This window comes from Clavelina lepadiformis, chromosome 5 (genome assembly GCF_947623445.1).
Source record: "Clavelina lepadiformis chromosome 5, kaClaLepa1.1, whole genome shotgun sequence".
Taxonomy (NCBI): Eukaryota; Metazoa; Chordata; class Ascidiacea; order Aplousobranchia; family Clavelinidae; genus Clavelina; species Clavelina lepadiformis.
The window spans coordinates 5,930,614-5,948,435 of record NC_135244.1 but is presented as its reverse complement, the minus strand read 5'-3'; the positions used below and the strand labels follow the sequence as shown (position 1 = coordinate 5,948,435).

At 35.6% G+C, this 17,822-nt stretch overlaps 3 protein-coding genes across 3 annotated transcripts; 1 reads left to right on the top strand and 2 right to left on the bottom strand.

The window, feature by feature from the left end:
• The first annotated feature begins 2,904 nt into the window (after window positions 1-2,904).
• LOC143459064 (ADP-ribosylation factor 4-like) lies at window positions 2,905-7,447 on the top strand. The gene is made up of 5 exons (XM_076956027.1): window positions 2,905-3,143; window positions 3,225-3,305; window positions 3,427-3,608; window positions 5,439-5,564; window positions 6,415-7,447. Exons 1-5 carry the CDS (start codon window positions 3,077-3,079, stop codon window positions 6,502-6,504), a joined length of 546 nt encoding a protein of 181 aa, XP_076812142.1. The 5' UTR covers window positions 2,905-3,076; the 3' UTR covers window positions 6,505-7,447.
• Window positions 7,448-8,182: 735 nt separating this feature from the next.
• LOC143459063 (tetratricopeptide repeat protein 1-like) lies at window positions 8,183-10,795 on the bottom strand. The gene is made up of 8 exons (XM_076956026.1): window positions 10,218-10,795; window positions 9,684-9,947; window positions 9,458-9,518; window positions 9,261-9,373; window positions 9,133-9,169; window positions 8,899-9,047; window positions 8,763-8,817; window positions 8,183-8,580 (listed from the first exon to the last, which is right to left on the bottom strand). Exons 2-8 carry the CDS (start codon window positions 9,924-9,926, stop codon window positions 8,450-8,452), a joined length of 789 nt encoding a protein of 262 aa, XP_076812141.1. The 5' UTR covers window positions 9,927-9,947; window positions 10,218-10,795; the 3' UTR covers window positions 8,183-8,449.
• Window positions 10,796-11,247: 452 nt separating this feature from the next.
• On the bottom strand, window positions 11,248-15,857 carry LOC143460743 (uncharacterized). Its single transcript, XM_076958356.1, has 7 exons — window positions 15,656-15,857; window positions 15,447-15,554; window positions 14,756-14,851; window positions 13,112-13,305; window positions 12,918-13,023; window positions 12,635-12,781; window positions 11,248-12,484 (listed from the first exon to the last, which is right to left on the bottom strand). The coding sequence occupies exons 1-7, from the start codon at window positions 15,724-15,726 to the stop codon at window positions 12,274-12,276; spliced, it is 933 nt and encodes a 310-aa protein (XP_076814471.1). The 5' UTR covers window positions 15,727-15,857; the 3' UTR covers window positions 11,248-12,273.
• Window positions 15,858-17,822: the final 1,965 nt, after the last annotated feature.

Below are 17,822 nucleotides of genomic sequence, written 5' to 3'. Positions count from 1 at the left end.
TAATAGATGTGTTGTAAATTTGGAGCCCAGATGACGCATGAATAAAAGCCACACCGATCGAAGACAATTAATGAACTGCGGTAGCTAAGCTTTGAGGTGTTGGAATGTCTTGCCTGTTTCCGACACTTTGCTGTTTCTAAAGGATACGTTTGTTGTGAGCTAATACAGTCTGATACGGAATTTTTGATTAGCACTTACGTCTAGCAACATATTCTGATCTGTTTTCATTTTGGGTTAGGTTAGGCTACTCTTCGGCTTTCCTTAGAGTAGACTACCGGATATGTGAAAAATTTTCTTTGAGGTCGACTAAAACTTAAATATAAAAAGATTTACAGATCGTACGGCAAAGATTTTTACATGATTATGAACGTAATTTCATTCTCTAAAACATACTTTACAACGATAACATTCCAGACAATATAATTTTTATTGCAATAAAACGAAAACATAAGACAACATTTGCTCTGTTCTTTCAAGTTTCAGCGGTGTTTCATATCGTTGGTCCTTCAGTTTGCTAGGCTATAACGTTTTTTTTGCAATTTTCCCTCCACGCAGTCAATAAAGAAAAATAAGTGATATTATACGATACACTCAGCCGAGCTAGCCTAACACCTCACTTTGAAAAATAATGAACTGAAAAACAAGCAACAGACGCAAATGTTTCCAGGGATTTGAGTGTAGACAAGATACTGTATAAAGTCACAATTGTTTATTTATTTACTATAAATAGGTGTAAAGACAAAAGTATCTGGGGTGCACGTAGATGCTCTTTAAAACAGTAAAACTCGCTCAAATAAGTGTGAAATACAGTTTTTTTGCATTCGTACACTGGCGCAAAAATTGTTGGTGTAATTTTGCTACCACCTGAAAGATATTGATTAAAAATTTCCGGTTTTAAAGTATAATACAGTCAACCCTCGATTTAACGTACAAATGCGGACCAGCAGCAGTCCGTTGCTGGAAAAAGTCCGTTAATCGAAAATAACATACTCCCACTACTGTACAGTGTACAGTCAAGTACTCTGCTATAGCGTAGACCAGGGGTGGGCAAACTTTTTGTACTGAGGGCCGCATATTGCAAAAATGTTGCAGCCGGCGGGCCGCACACTCTCATTACAAAGTAGGAAAATTTACCCGGTGTGTAAATAAACGCATATTCATATTAAACACAATTTTTGCATTTCACACTCAGTTACGTTTAAAGCTACGCAATCTTCATCACAAAGGCCTACGGTAGCCGCTACCGTATTTGTATTTTATGATCAAACAATGCGTGAGAAGTGTACAGCTAGTTTCTGAAAGCATGTTGCAATACATGCGCGACTGGCGTGTGTGTGTTTACGCACTGAAAGTGAAGAGAAAAACACACTCGTAAAGGGAATAATATTTTGTCATGTAACCTGTTTAATTAAAACAATAAGTGATGAGTAGGAGTTTCTGCAAGTGCCGGCGGGCCGCATAAAATGGGACCACTCGTACATCATCAGGAGAAATCTTCAGCACTTCTGGATATTTCCGAGTCGCAGGCACAAAATGCGAGAAAAACCAATCAGTGAATATTGCAGAGTTAAACCAAGCTTTCTTAGAGTTGTAGTAAACTACTGGCAGGTAACGCTCGACGTTTAATCCCTTAAATGCCCGTGGTTTCTTCGATTTGCCCACCACGGCTAGCTTCAGTCGGTGAGTACCGGTGGCATTGGACCCGACCAGGACCGACAGCCTTTCCTTGCTTGTCTTCTTCCCCTTGGTCTTCTCCTCACCCTGACGGACTTGAGAATTCTTCGGGATAGAACGCCAAAAAATTCCCGTCTCGTCTGCGTTATATACTTGAGATAGGGTGAGGCCTGCGTCACTAATCAGCTTTGTTAATTTTTTGCGAAAGGGGGCCACACTTGCCGTATCTGCATCACCAGCCTCGCCATGCAGAACCTCGTTAAATAATCCGTGGCGATTCCGGAATCGCCAAAGCCACCCATCACTGCCCTTAAAATCGGTTAAGCCAAGACTGGTAGCAAGTTTAGCAGCAGCTGCGATTAACTCTTTCCCACGCACATTCACTCCACTGGACCTTTGTTGAACGTACCACTTCATAACTGCTGCGTCCAAAGATTGTTCCTTACCCATCTTCATATGTTTTCTGTTGCTCACTTCACCACCCTTGGAAGACGCCGCATCAACACAATAAGACGTAGCGTATTTCAACAGCTTGTCCTTGCTCTTCTTAATGTCTGAGACTGTTTGTTTTTTGACACCATACTGATCGCAAACACTCGCAACGCTGGCCCCTTTTTCAAGCTTTTTGATCAGTTCTAGTTTCTGCATCACCGACAAGTTCACACGTTTACGTGTTTCATTTGGCTTAGACATAATGCACCGTACTAAACACAGGCAGGTTCTAACTGATTCTAAGGTGCACCGAATGAAGGCTCTTGCTAACAGAGTACAGAGTACGCTGACAGAGTACGGTGATAGATCACAATACGCTGGTATTGTGACGTACAGAGTACGCTGATAGATCACAATACGCTGGTATTGTGACGTTGTGAGAGACAGCTTTCTAATCGTTTCACGCAAGTAGCCTGGCGAATTCCAAAACAATAAAAACCATTCTTTTGGTACATTCTTTTACTCATAGATCTGCGCATATTGAGTCCGTTAAATCCGAAGTCCGTTAAATCGAAGTCCGTTAAATCAAGACTTGACTGTATAGAGAATAAAAATGCGCTTCTAATGATATAAAAACCATGGCTGTGTGATCAGTAGAACCTGCTTTATTCGTTTTACTTTGCGTTATATGAAGTTTTTCGCAAATTGGCTAGCCTACCCTATAAGGTCACAGATAAGTTATCCATTTTCTGAATGCACTGTTACAAATTATGTTATTTTGAAATGCATTAATTCTTTTTATTTCTTGAAAAGTTGGGCAAGATTTTCATATTTTTTTTAAGGCAAATTCAGTTTTTAAGCATAGTTGTTTATTTGAGTGGACCATTGCATCTTGTTTTGGGTTACAGTACCTTTTTTGTGGAAGAACATTAATTTACTTGCTTTGCCTGTATATAAAGCAGTAACTAAGATGGGTCTTTCCATTGCAAAAATGTTTACCAGGCTTTTTTCCAAAGAAAACATGAGAATTCTTATGGGTGAGCTTATATTTTTTCAATTGGAATCATTTTTATGGCTTTAAAAGATAGCTTTTACTAAAATTTTTCTATATTTACCAGTTGGTTTAGATGCTGCTGGGAAAACAACAATCCTTTACAAATTGAAACTTGGAGAAATCGTGACCACCATTCCAACCATTGGTTTGTTATATATATGTTTGAACAATGGCAAATTTATTTATAGTACAAGGTTGTTGTAACTTAACCGTAAGTATCATACCTCATTTTATGTCAGATTTTACAAAACGTACTTCTTTTTTAGGCTTCAATGTTGAAACAGTGGAATATAAGAATATTTGTTTCACTGTGTGGGATGTTGGCGGCCAAGACAAAATCCGTCCCTTGTGGCGCCATTATTATCAGAACACCCAGGGCATAATATTTGTTGTTGATAGCAACGATAGAGAGAGAGTGGAAGAGGCAAGAGAAGAGCTGCACAAAATGGTACCTTTACTAAAGTAGTATTAATACAGTAGACTTATTTCGTGACCATTTTGGTCCTAATATCCAAATGGTTGCAATGACCGAAATTGCTACAGTTTGATACCGCTTCACCCCACCAAGATTGATACAGTTTGGCACAAAATGACATAAACATCAAATTTATTATTTATTTCACTAACATTAAACAGCAACATAACAGTCAGTTTTAGTAGGTGAATTAAGAATATATATCTGGCACAATTGTGACTGTCATGATGCTTGATACCTAACTTTAAGAATTGAGAGAAAACTTTGAAGAAGACGGAAAAATTTTTCATACAGTCGAAATCAATTAAACACATAAATTGCTTTATCACACAGAATTCCATAATCCCAAACCATTTCTATTCACATGAGAAGAAAATACACCGGTTAGTCACATAAATCGATGAATTGAATAGAAATTCTTGGTTGATTCGTAGATTTATATCACTTAATCGCATATTTTTCTTGAAGAAGCTTTGCATTGTTCTGATTTTTCTTATACAGACAAAGCAGGTCCATGAAGACACATTATTATCGTAAAAAGTTATGATTATTCACATTATTAGCCTTGCCAACACACAAAAGCGTCAGCAGAAAACTGGGTAACTCACAGTGTTTTAATTCATGACACAAAAGTGAAGACAATATTACATAGATGAATTAAACAGCAATATAAAACCGCATGAAAAAGGTTCTTTTAGTTTGGCTGTATAGCACAGGACTCCAAAGTCTAAAAGCCGGTTAACTAAACATGTCACAATACCTTTTTGTATTGCAATCAGCTCGCCGTGTGGATACACTAAAATTAGTAAGCTTGATTTGTTTCTTTTTTCTAACATGTAAGGACACCTGGAAGACACGCATGATATTAATTTTATCAATAAAGAATTTATTTTTTCTATTGCCGAAAACACACAACCGTATCTTTCTTACTTTGCTTAACAACACCATAGCATCAAAAGGCTGAGCGCACTAATTCTTACGAACGTTGTTCACCGATTACCATATGCAACAATGCCTTATTATCACAAATCATGCAGTATACTTCGATTACGTGTGTAATGAATAGTAAAAGATGATCATGTGAGAAGTTAATGTGTCTAGCAGTCTGCTTTCAAGCTAATGTGTAAGATGAAGTTCTGACAACACCTAGGCTACTGTTTGCAACAGAACCGGGTAATCGCATAAAAGAGCATAAAATAAAAAAGTAAATAAAAGGTAAATTGACTACGCGATTAACTGATTTCGTCTGTAATATCTGAAGACTGGTCATAGCAAACAGGGAGTTTTATAAAGTAAAATTCGAGACTGTTCCAAAATGGTCACAGAATATTAAGTGGATTCTACTGTATTACAAAATTTAGCCATGCTGCACAGGGGGCATATTATTTCTTCAAAAGACTCTGTTACGTATATTTTGTCATTTTTATCTCTAATATATAATTTGTTCAAATTTTAAATGGTATGTACATTTAGAAATTAATCAAAATCTCCAATTTAAATAAGTTGACTGTATTCACCCATCACTGAGGGTCAGTGAGGTCAGTTTTAGGATGGGTGATCACAGGTGCCTGAGCTTTGCAAATTTTAGGGTGCCTGTTTACATTTGTATCCTGAAGTTTAAATTTTTCTTAACCAGAAGAAATGATAATAAAACTAAACAAATATTGTAATCGCATGACTGGTAAACGTTTCCTATTAAAGGAAATATAAAATATCGAGTGGAACATGCCCGGTAACCTACCTGGCATGAGTGCTGGTATGAACTTGTTTACAAAAATTTAACTATTGGTATTTTGACTTAAGGTTTCCGAAGATGAATTAAAAGATTCAATTATCTTGGTGTTTGCAAATAAACAAGATTTACCAAATGCCCTATCTTGTGCTGAAATACAAAATAAACTCGATTTAGCAAGATTATCCAGTCGAAAAGTAAGTTTAAATTATACCATGTTATTAAATTGAGTTAATGGTAATACTAATTAGTGATACGAGGTATAATTTATTTGCAACATTGTCATTATTGGCAGGGGTAAATGGTGGCTAGTAATAGAGATGTGCTACAAAGAAAATTATGTGGGCTCGTGCAAACACTGTTATTATCATGTAGGTTGACAACAAAAACAATGAAATTTCACCTATGTATAAGGTTGTTTAGTTTGGCCTATAACATGATGCAATCTCCAATCGGTTTGCTTTGTTTCAAAAAATAGATATTATTGTAAATGACAATTAAAAACCACAATTCCTTATATAAATAATTCTTGTTTTATGAAACAGTGTCCCTTCTTAAATATAATCGCTTAGGTAGATCATGATTTTTCAACAAAATTGATAAGAATTAAGATCATTGCATTCGGGGTTGTTATGGTTTGGTGTATATTTATGTATAAGAAGAACCATATTAACTGTATAGCTGGAAAGCTGTTGTGTTTTCAAATTATTTTGTAACAAACATTGTAATAACACTCATAGTGACGTACACAACCTGACATTACCACCAAAACGTTTAGGTAATTGAGGTTGAGCGAAATCCACAAAAAGTTTCATTATAAGAAGTTTTTTTGGATACGTTTTGCATGCATAATGAAGGTTATATTATATGCCATGCAGGCCACATGAAATCATTGCACACATCTGGCTAAGACAATAGAATTTGAAGAATGCATAAAGTCTTACACTTTAAACATTAGATCCTGCAATGATGTGATTGACCCCACAACTTTCGTCGCTACATCCAATATTGTTAATAAATACATTTTATGCTATTTTACATTTTTAGTGGTATATCCAAGCAGCCTGTGCAACAGAGGGCACTGGATTATATGAAGGGCTCGACTGGCTTTCAGAAACCCTTGCAAATAGACAATAAGTTGAAGTTGGACTATGTTTTTTATTGCGAGTACAAGCTCTTGTCTGTTAAGAACAAACCTGTCAAACTTTTACAAGATCTATGAGTATCATGTATGTGTATATATATTTATATCTTTAATGCTTCATATGAAATCTGTGCGCCACAGAATACTATTCTATGTTGATTATTTTCTGAACTCAAACATGCAATGTGAGGGATTTCATGAACGTAGGCATGACACATTGGTCTAGCAATATAGAATCTAAGTACAATAATAAACTGCATTATGAAATCTTATTACTTACTCTGTAACAGATGTAGTGGGTGTTTCACACATATGCTTTGTCAGTTTGTATTTTTTACATTCATCTCATGATATTATACAGTTGAATAGGTTATTTGTAAGTGTAGAGACGGTGCCATGAGCGTGAATGTACTGTAGTAATACTGTTTTAATGTTGTTATGTATATGCAGCGAGTTATTCACATTTGTTGCTTATTATATGTATTACGATCACTCTGAAATCTTGAAATGCATGATTTGTATTGCCCAAGCATTAGCAGGTTCGGCTTTGCATTCCACAAGCTGCTACTGTTCTCTGCATTATTCCTAGTCCATTATTTTCACTCTGTGGTGTTTAGTTCCAATTCATCGTAGCTGATCTTCAGTTTGTCGTTAAAAAGTAGAATGTCTATTCAGTTTTTGTGAATCACTCTGCCTGCGTGCAATCCCCTGTTGAGTGCTATGTACTTTAAAAAAAACTTATATACCTGTTAAAATGTTTTGAAATGTGAAAATTTAACAATTGTCGCCACTATCCCTTCTTTTTCAACTGACGAATACCAGTGCTAAAATAAGGATGCTTGCCCAGCTAGCATCAAATTGCTGCAGAATACATTGATGCCTATTGTGCGTACGGGGAATTTGTGGCTCATATAAAATAAACTTCCTTCCAGATAAGTGTGTCTGCAATTGGTGTTTAAGCTTGTAAGTTGACTCCTGAAGGCAGTGAATTGATTCATGAAATATTCAATGTGATGTATTTGTTTTCATGGACAATGCTAAATATACAGTGGATGATGGACAACTCGAAATTGATGAGTTTGAGCTGTTCGAAGTTGTTAAAATTGGCAACAAATGACTATGAAAACATGAATGCATGGAGTTAATAAAAACATTTTTAGATCCTTTTAAGTTTAATACTTTGTTGATCAGAAAGCAGTAATTACATAAAACGTTGGGCAAGTAACATCTAGCTTTTCAGGCTTAGTACCTACTGTTTAGCCTAGGCAATTATCACAAAGTACTGTAACCTGAGTCACCTTACCCTGGAATAACTGCTTTTGTGTAAGTCACATTTGTTCACATTACATGCAAAGTTGCATGTGTTCCTATGTATCCTTTGAATTGCAGGGTCATGATATCTTTGACTTGGGTTCTAAAATGTTGTACACTTGAGTATATGCAAAGCGAAGAGGCATTAAAAATCCCTAAATTATTGTTTGTAGCCAATAACAATTCATGAGTCGAGCAAATCAGTTTGTGAACGTTTAAACAATAAATTCTTTTTCGGACAATTTTGAAATCAAGGATGCTAGTTACATTACATGGGTTTTAAGAGTTCGCCGAGATCAGTGAAGTTGCTTCAAGCTACCTAAGATTGCATGAAAAGCTAATCTGAATACAACATTAGAATACGTCGTTTTGTGATTTAAATTTTGTGCTCAGTTTGTAACAAACTGAAGATCACAATTAAGACATAAACACTACTGAAAGGTTGAAAGCAAGATCCAAATTCAGTTAAAACAAGATGTCATAGGAGATACATCATGTTCCCATTGCACAAGACACAAAAATAAAAACCACTTCTGGTTGTTGAAAACTTGCATATCTGCGGCGTTTTGACATTGCCTCACAGTATTCAACAACTTTCAAGTGCACAAGTTTGAAGCCAAGAAAACTTCATGAATTACCAGGGTTTTGTTTGAATTGAATATTATAGCTTCCTGTATCAGAATTTTTTTCCATTTGAAAATTGTCTGTTGACAAACCAAACTTGCCAAGGATTGTGTTTCCCAACTGCTTCAAATTTCCTGTAAAAACAGTTTTAGTTCATGAAGAAAATATTACTTTGCACTAAATATAATTTTGTTAACTAAAACTAGGCCATAATACTCCCAACAGCTTACAGTATCACCGACACAAACTACTAACACTTCAATGATAATTAAATAGTATTTATGCAAGATGCAATGTACAACTTTGAAAACCTCACCCATCATTTCCTCTTTTAATTTTTCATTTCTTTCATTAATTTGTTCTGGTAGTCTCTGTCATATATTATTTAGGTAAAAGTTAATGATAAAGTTCAAAGAAAGAAGATAACTATAATATAATCAGAGATAACTTACCTTGCATGCTTGTCTTGCTTTGAAAACAGAGGGATCAATTTCTATGATTTTCTTGTAATCTTCTAATGATTCATCCAACTTTTCTGTATCTTCGTATAACTGAGCTCGTCGCAGTAAAGCTTTCACGTAGTTTGGATCAAGTTCCAACGCTGATATGTTGAGCATTTGTAAAGTATTGAGCTAGAGCTTACACTGAAGTAAAAAAGGAGTCTTACATTTTATGAAACAACTTACCATCATTGCAATCAAGAATTGCCTCCTTTTTCTTGTCCTGAAAGTTTACATGAAATATCAGGAATCTTTAATTTTATGTAAAATGTATATACTGTATATGTTAAAACAGTAATACAAAAGTACTCCACCATGCTCATTAAGGATGCAGCTCTGTTTGAAAAAAGAACAGCTCTTTCTTTGGCAAAACATTTTGGGCAAATTTTTAATCCCTGAGAATACAGCTGGCCAGCCTCCGTGTACCCTTTTAAAATATCAAAGTTAGTCTACTTTAAAACAAAAGAAATACAGTTTCACTTAGCATTATAGCATAATGTGAAAAACTTACTTTGTAATTTAAATTCTTGGTTTCCGTCATCTTTCAACTTTATTGCTTCTTGTCGCAGATCCTGCAAAGCCATTCACAAAATCAGTGGTTAGCAACTTACAGACAAACATTGTAATACCCTGAATAATTCAGAAGTCTAAAATGAATCGACTATGTTATACTATGTATGTAAGTTAAAAGTTGAGTTATTTATAATTAAAATAGTTAATGGTGCATTTGTCTTCACCTCCTTTTCTTCCTCAGTTAAACTTTCTTCAGTAGGAGCAGACTTTGATTCTTCTTGATTTTCTTCCAACGCTTCTGAAAGTACGTTGTCATTTAAATCACATTTACTTAGTTTGTCTGCTTGTTCGCTAATGTTATTATGGTTCTCTTGGATATTATTTTCTTGCACAGGATTAACACTTTCATTTGCATCAAAGAACATTTCATCGTCCGTATCGAAATTCCCATCATACACTTTATCCATTTTTGTAAGATTTGACGATTCCTTGAAATGCAAAATATTTCTTCCGGTGAAATAATGGTAGCTCTAATAAATCAATAATAATCGTAGCTTTATACTGTTAATGTTATAAGATAATATTTGCAGCTAAGCCAGTTAAAAAGAGTAGCCATTAGACAACAAGTTATGCTCATGGGCGCAATAGGCTACCGATGGCCATGGTTAACCCTTTTACCAACTGGTCTTTTTACAAGAAAACTAACTTTTATCTTATAAGCCTAAACTATTGAGATAGGTCTACTATTTGTGACATACGTTGATTGCGTGCGGCTATACTTTTGTGGAAGACTATTGTTCTTTTAGTGTAAAGGTTAGCAACAGCACTTTCACTCGAACCCACAGTTCTGCAGTTAGACAGTCAATGATGAAAAATAAAGGATTTGATAGTGAAAAGTTGCAACAAGCTAGTGTTTCCCCAATCGACTGAACGATGGGCAAAGTAAACATATATCTTACACACTCTATAGGACAGTGGTTCTCAAATATTCATGGTTAGTGGCCCCCTTACAGAGACCTTTAAAACCCGTGGCCTCCTCCCCATCAATAAAAACTGTAGAGTGTTGATTGCAAAGACACTTTTTACTTCATTACTGCGTCTGCAGTAGCCTTCACATCGCTAATTTTGCACAGCAAGCACAAAAACGTGACAAACTTGTGTCCCGCTTTCAGGCTTTGCCTCGTCTTTCCCCACAACTACACTATACAGTCTTTTGCAAATTGATTGAATGAATTTGTTATTTCAGTCTTTACACAAAGTAGCTCACTAGAGAGGCATCTGGTCGTGGACCACAAAAAACGGCTCCATGGTGGACTATTGGCCCCCATTTGAGAAGCCCTGCTATAGGACCTACAAAGCACTGTATAACCATAGAGACATAATAACCTTTTCTCGCCTTACTCAACGGTTTCAAATTGTATTTTTCTGCTTGCTAGTCTCAAATGATTGACGATAACTTGATTTGTAAGTTGGCCACATTGTATTTTCTCTAATCTTTATCTCCTTTTCCTAGCTTTTTATTTCTCTCTTTTTACTCACACACCGCTTTGCGCCTAGTGAAGTGAAAGTTTGTGCACAGAAATTAAAAATAAAAGTTAACCCGATCTAGACTGTAGATCACCATTCAATATCCTTCTTTTTTATTTTATTGTATACTGATTTATTTACTTTTATAGTTTTATTATGCTTTCAGGGGAGAGTGACCCAGACCTTCTGTTTGCGGGCTTGGGAGTCTCCGAGCCTACGCTTTGAGCCTTTCTCCCTATCTACTGTAGCACCACAAGCAGAAAAGCTATACAGATGTTTTCTATTCTTAAATAAAAATTACCAGCCAACATTTTACTAACATAGCAGAACACCCTAATATAGTAACCAACCTAACATGAAAACAAAACAACTGCTTCTAGTAAAACCTAGAATCTAGGACAAAAAGAAGCAAGACATCTTTATGTGAGACAACAGGCGACAGGATGAAAGAGTGCGTGTGAACAATCTCCATTTAATTATCATACAGTTTAAACAAAACACTAGTTTGGCTCTTTTGTGGTATAGTAGAAATAGCCCAAGCTTTCTTTTGTGAGAAAACTTTTTTTCCTTATTTCGCTAGAAGTTTTTTGTCATTGTTAGGTCATAGCGTTCTTGCAGATATCTTGCTTTTGCAAAACGGATCTCATTCACGATTATTGATCTGGGGCACATGCAATTCCAGAAAGGGGCGTTTGGGCCGATGAAAGCTTAACATCTGAAATTTAATATAGTAATGCGTTCTCACCAACATAACGTTATGTCAGGATAGGCTATGAAATTCTGACAATGATATAGATGTCAAGAAACACAATTAAAGTAATTTAAAAATAAATCGGTACTTTTGGTTGCAGCTTTCATTTCAAACTAACATTACATACAGTTCAATAATGTCCTGCAAAACATGACAAATGTGAAAAACTCTAATCACATCATCAGTTATTTACGCATATGGCCATCTTGGTATATTTTTAAAAACAAATACGAAATCTTTACGGTGGGAAAATACAGCAAAGCGATCTGTGGCTAGTTATTTGCAATGCAACAAACATTAAAGGCAAATTTACACTTAAAACCTGCTGGATGTTTTAAAATTAAATTGAATAAAGAAGGGAACGTGTTAAGGTATAAAACACAAAGTAAAATATGTGGGAACAACACATGCATTGGCTCATTATAAGGAAACAATAGATGACATTACCAGACAGGTCCGAACATGCTCATTTGTTAAGATTATGAAATCCCACAATACTGAATGGATCGGGGTAAAAGAGGAGAAAACTTATTTAGTCAAATTTTCTCCGTATAATTTTCCAGACATAACGCATCAACATCATCAGAATCATCTTCAACTTGTCCAGACTCAGACCTACCAACCTGCTCAGATTTCACTAAATCTTCCAACGGTGCCAAAATATCAACAGATGCTTTATCAAATTTTATGCTGCTATCTGGGGTGCTACACCCACTTGTGGACGTTGAGCCCTTTTCAGCAAGTTTCCTAAACATTGCAAACAATATCCCATATATTACAAACCAGTTAGTTAATTCACTAATGAATGATATTGTTGGGGAAACCAAACAAAAACATTGCCAATTTTTGCAAAAAAAGGTCTCATATTTTTAACATTTCTCAACAACATCTTGTAACCTTTCAGCTTTTGTTTTTTGCTCTTCAACATACTCTTCCCAATTGTGAATCGCTTTTCTCCAGATGCGAATCTGAGCATCAAACGATCTTCGACTGCATTTGGCAAATTTGTCAGGGGTTCTTGGGTGATATTTCGAACGATTGCGTCTAAAGAAGTACAAACATCCTTTTACTTATAGCTAAAACTTATAGTATATGCTAATTTAAACACAATACAAAGGTAAAAAAGTAATGAAGCAAATTTAAGTTAGTATGGTTTTGGTCAAATTAATTCACTTCTTACTTCGGTACTTCACTCAGGTAGTTGTCGTAGGCAATAGTGTTTTTGCCATATTCAATCTGCTTTTCTCTTCGCATTAGAACAACATTGTCATTTTCAATTTCTTCGACTGAAATAAAACATTAAATGAAAGTTTGCATTATAAGACATACAGTAGTTCTTCAAAGATATATTTCTAGTGTTAGTGATGCTGTTACCTGCGGGCTGTACAGGTACACCACTTGTTTCACTTAAAGTCCTGGCGCGCTCTATAGCTCTTTTTTCTGCAAGTCGCTCCTGTAGTGAAGCTTCTTGCTCCAGTTCTAGTGATTTTTCCACTTGATCAAACCAATCACCACTGCTTGCTTTGACGTTAGAGGATGTCTGCTTATGTGAAACATCATGTCTGGATCTACATACACGCAAAAGAAAAAAACAGCATTTTTACAAGATGAACATTCTGATTTTCCAAAACAACTATGTCGTATATACAGTGTGCATAAATTCATTACTAAAGTACAAGTGCCACAGTAAAACAAATTTATCTTAAACTAAAGTACGTAATATGTAGATAAATAAAATATTCACATGTTTCTTTCCAATATTATAACTAATTAGCAATTTGGTTTTTCAGTATTCGATTGTTTGAAAAATCGCCTTATGCCATCAGACATAAGCAACGTACCAATACAGGGTTGGCTACATATTTTGTGAATTTGGAGCAACATTTGAATGATATCATAATTTATTTCAAACTAACTGCACAAGTTTTAGGTTAAAACACGCACAAACATATTAACTTTGTTGTTAGCTTGATAGTGTAATACTGACTGTACTGTAGTAGCTAGAACACCAGTCCAGACATGCAATTACTCAAGTGAACCAGGTTTAGCACACAGCGTTGCTTCTTAGTTATTGCAATCTCCTTGGGCAAGGCATTAACAACGCTTGCTCTTGTTCGATGGACTTGGTGAATTTTCCAAATTCAAGCAAGACCAAAAAAAGTAAAAAGGTAATAAAAATAATTTTCCTTCAACATTGCACACAGACAAGCTCGGTAACAAAGGCTTAAGCAGTGAGGTATCATTGCTGAGTTTAAGCCGAGCAAAGAATTTTTCAGTTTGAGGATAAATGTTCTGCTAAGCATTTATTTTATTTTAAAAAAAACATGGTTTAAGGTTTCACTTGCGTATGAGGAATTTACATTTTCAACAGCGTAATTTGCATACAAATGCTTAGTTATACTATGCCAGCATTTTTCAGCCAAATGTTTCACAACCCAAAGTAAATTGTAAAACAGTTCAACACAATGACAAACAATCCAAAACTTTAAAGTTGTAGTGTATACTGTATATGGCTGCTTATGAGAAAAAACATAGTCATGACTGAACTTCAACTCGATTCAATTTTTTCAAAGACTTGACTTGAGACCCTTTCACGAAAATTACATAGAAGATTTGACTTAAGTTAAGTCAGTTTATATCGATCAACAGTAAGTTTCAGGATTAAAGTAAAACAAAGCCCTTATCGTTTTATGGAAACACTTTAATGTGTAACTAAAAATGAATTTATATGTATGGTGCAGCACAGGAAAATGAAGCAACTTTTGGTAAACCCTAAACATTTCTGGTTGACCGAAACTATATTTTTGCTTTCTGTATGGCTTGGTTTAAAATAACAATTGACTCAAGCCTTATTTACCAAAACAACTGAAGTTGAATTGCAGAAGGTAAATAACTACTGACTCGAATGAGATAAACTGGTTATGACTCCGGTCACCAATTAATACAATCTTGACCAACCAAGACAACCCAAGACTTGAAAGCTTTGCTTTACCAATACTAAATATAAACAAAAAATACTTTAATCCGTGGGTGGGATATCTACGATCTCTATGCTCATCAGAAAACTGGCTTTCAAGCGCTCCTTTTCTATTTCGTGACCATCTCCTTTGAGATCTAGAAATGCAAAGCAATAGTATTTAGATACAAATTCCAGACAGTTTAAAAAATAGTAATTTTGCAGATGCACAGAAAAATTTTTGTGTGGAAAATGTGGTTAATAGCAAATGTTAAAATATTCATTGAGCTTCAGGAAAAATACGACCCTGCAAAAGCAACACATTACAATCTGGTACAAATTCCAATGCCACAACCACTTAGAACAGGGGCGGGCAACACACGGCCCGCGGGCCAGATCCGGCCCGCTACGGGATTTTGAGCGGCCCGCAGACAGTTTCCGGTCGTACATGATAATGTGGCCTGCGGCCAAATTCTGCCGCAATCCCTATTGCGTCACTGAATAAGTCCAAGTTTGCTAACCTGAGAAAGATGGCCATGAATCTACTTGTTCTGTTCGGGTCTACATACATTTGTGAGCAAACATTTTCGACCATGAACATTAATAAGATAAAGCTGCGTTCCAATCTATTCAGGAATCCGGCCCGCCAAGTACTTCATTTTCTCATATCAGGCCCGCCGACCGAAGAAGTTGCCCGCCCCTGACTTAGAATTATGAAAAGGTAAAATGATGAATCCTAAGTAAATCATTTACCTAGAAAACTTCATAGCATCATCATATTCTTGTGTGTGACGTAACGGACTTCTTAAATCATTTTCTTTGGTCTTTTTTGGCGATGAAAAATATCTGCCTTCTCGTTCACTGCCAAAGATGTTCAGAATTATAAGCTACACTGTTCAGCATATACTTTATAAAACCTTTTATAGTGACTTTAACCCAGATTTCTATATAACTCTACTTACTGCAAACTTGAATATCTTTCTCTTGTTTGGGAACGGGTTCCTTTTGCAGGTGACAAAGAAAGGTCTGACATTGTGAAAAGAGATTCTAGGTAAAATGAAAATCTAGACGTTCAGCACTTAATGATTTCCCAACCAGCATGAATTAACCAAACAGCAAATAAGCAAAGATGAGCTCCACAAGTAACCTACAGGTATATGACACAGAGCTATAAAAGTTATGTCAATGAAGTATATGTAACACCTGACTGACATGCTTGCAAAGTGCCAAAGTATATCACTGATGTAGATTTTTCCAGAAACTGTGTGAAAAGCAGCTATTGAGAAAATGCGTCCCATTTTCCTATATGGTACATCAATACCACACTCAGACACTTTAAGCTTTCCGGGGTGGGGACGGATAACATTAACAGTAACCTGGCTTAAATCACTTGATGCTCCGTACATAGTGGAAAATATGCTATATATCAGGGCTTCTCAAACGTTTTGGGTCTGCGACCTCATTTCACAATAAACAATAAACGTCAATTACAAATCTGAAGTGGTATTTTTGTCTCTGGTAAAATCATACAACTGCACACAATCCACCGAAGTACAGTAGCTGCAGCCTGCAGTAATAAAAGAATCTCGTAGTAGAAACAGTAACGCGAATAAAAAATAATCAAAAAACAATTCAATTGATAAAAATTAAATTTGTTTCACGGCCCCAAAATTACATTTTGCGACCCCAAACGGGGTCGCGACCCACAGTTTGAGAAGCCCTGCAATATATACTGCTACAAACAGACGTACAAAACTTATCAACTTGCAAGCCAAACTTTTCACGTTCACAACGTTTCATATCGGCTAGCCTAAACAAACTATAGCCTTAGCAAAGCAAATTCGATTGCCAGAACGATAATTTATAAGAATTAAACTAATACTGGAAGTATAAGATTTTTAGAGAGTACCTTCACGGCAAAATTTGAGTCTTTACACGGAAAAATTTTCGTCTAAAACTGTTGTATTTTCTAGATTAACCGACACTCGCTACACCACAACTAAAACTAAGCAGGCTACTACTTTACTAACGCTAAAATGTAACAAAAATAAACGTTAAGTGCAAAATATTTGAAGAAGCTATATTGGTTCATTTTATTTTTCGTCTTCTACGCGGGTTACGAAAAATTGTGCTGACGCAGGTGGTTGCAAACATATTAGCAGGTACAATGCTAATTACCACAAATTAGACGGGCAAATGTGGTAAGGCCTATTATAAACAGAATTACATAACTTCACTCTTGCATAGATTGTATAAACCATCTTTATGTTCATCTCACTGGTACCAACATATTCTTTTATTTGTACCTGAAATTAGCGGCCTGTAAAAATTTTTATCAATTCCCGCTAATATGGTTAAATTGGCGCTAAACCTTCTTGTGAGAAAATAGAAACTTTTCCCCCTTTTGCTAAAACTATAGAAATATAATAACAATTTAGTGTTATGTTTCTAAGCGAAAGTAAGAGCAGTTTGAGCAAAGAATACTAAGTTTTTGTCTTTGGTTTGAGCTTAGACTGCTAATCTACTATAAGACAGCATAAAATCCTTTGGTAATCTATGGTTTTAGAAACCCCTTTGTGTTGCTACTTGACAGTTACATACCGATGAAATTGATGAGAAAAAAAATGCACTTCGTCTTAAACCTCGAAAATTGCTTAAACTCCAGTTTTCACTATTCCAGCTTTGTGACTTTTAATATTGTCTGACAAACAATTATGATAAAAATTAAATATTTAAGCGAAGGTTTGGTCTTTTTAGCAGTATTTTTTGGTGTCAGATGAAGTAAAATGTCGGAGTTAACCGTTTTTATTAGCTTAGTGCTTCCGTTGCTCAATAAGTAGGCTCTGGTGAAGTCACAGCGTCCTTAGGGTGAGCGTTGGTGTGACGAATGATATACAAATTTCTTTATATTGTTGGTGTGATCAGCAGTATGACCTATACCCAGCCCAACTATCAGAACCGTTCGCCACTTGCATACATCTTAGTCAAAGATATTGTCTTTGGATTTTTGTGTTATTGTTTAGAAACTTTAACCCCTATGTCGTTTTTATCGTCCTAAATTCATACAATTTCTTTTAAGTAAGCAAGCACTTCCATTGTCAACGCGCCACCAAAATAAGGATAACCGTT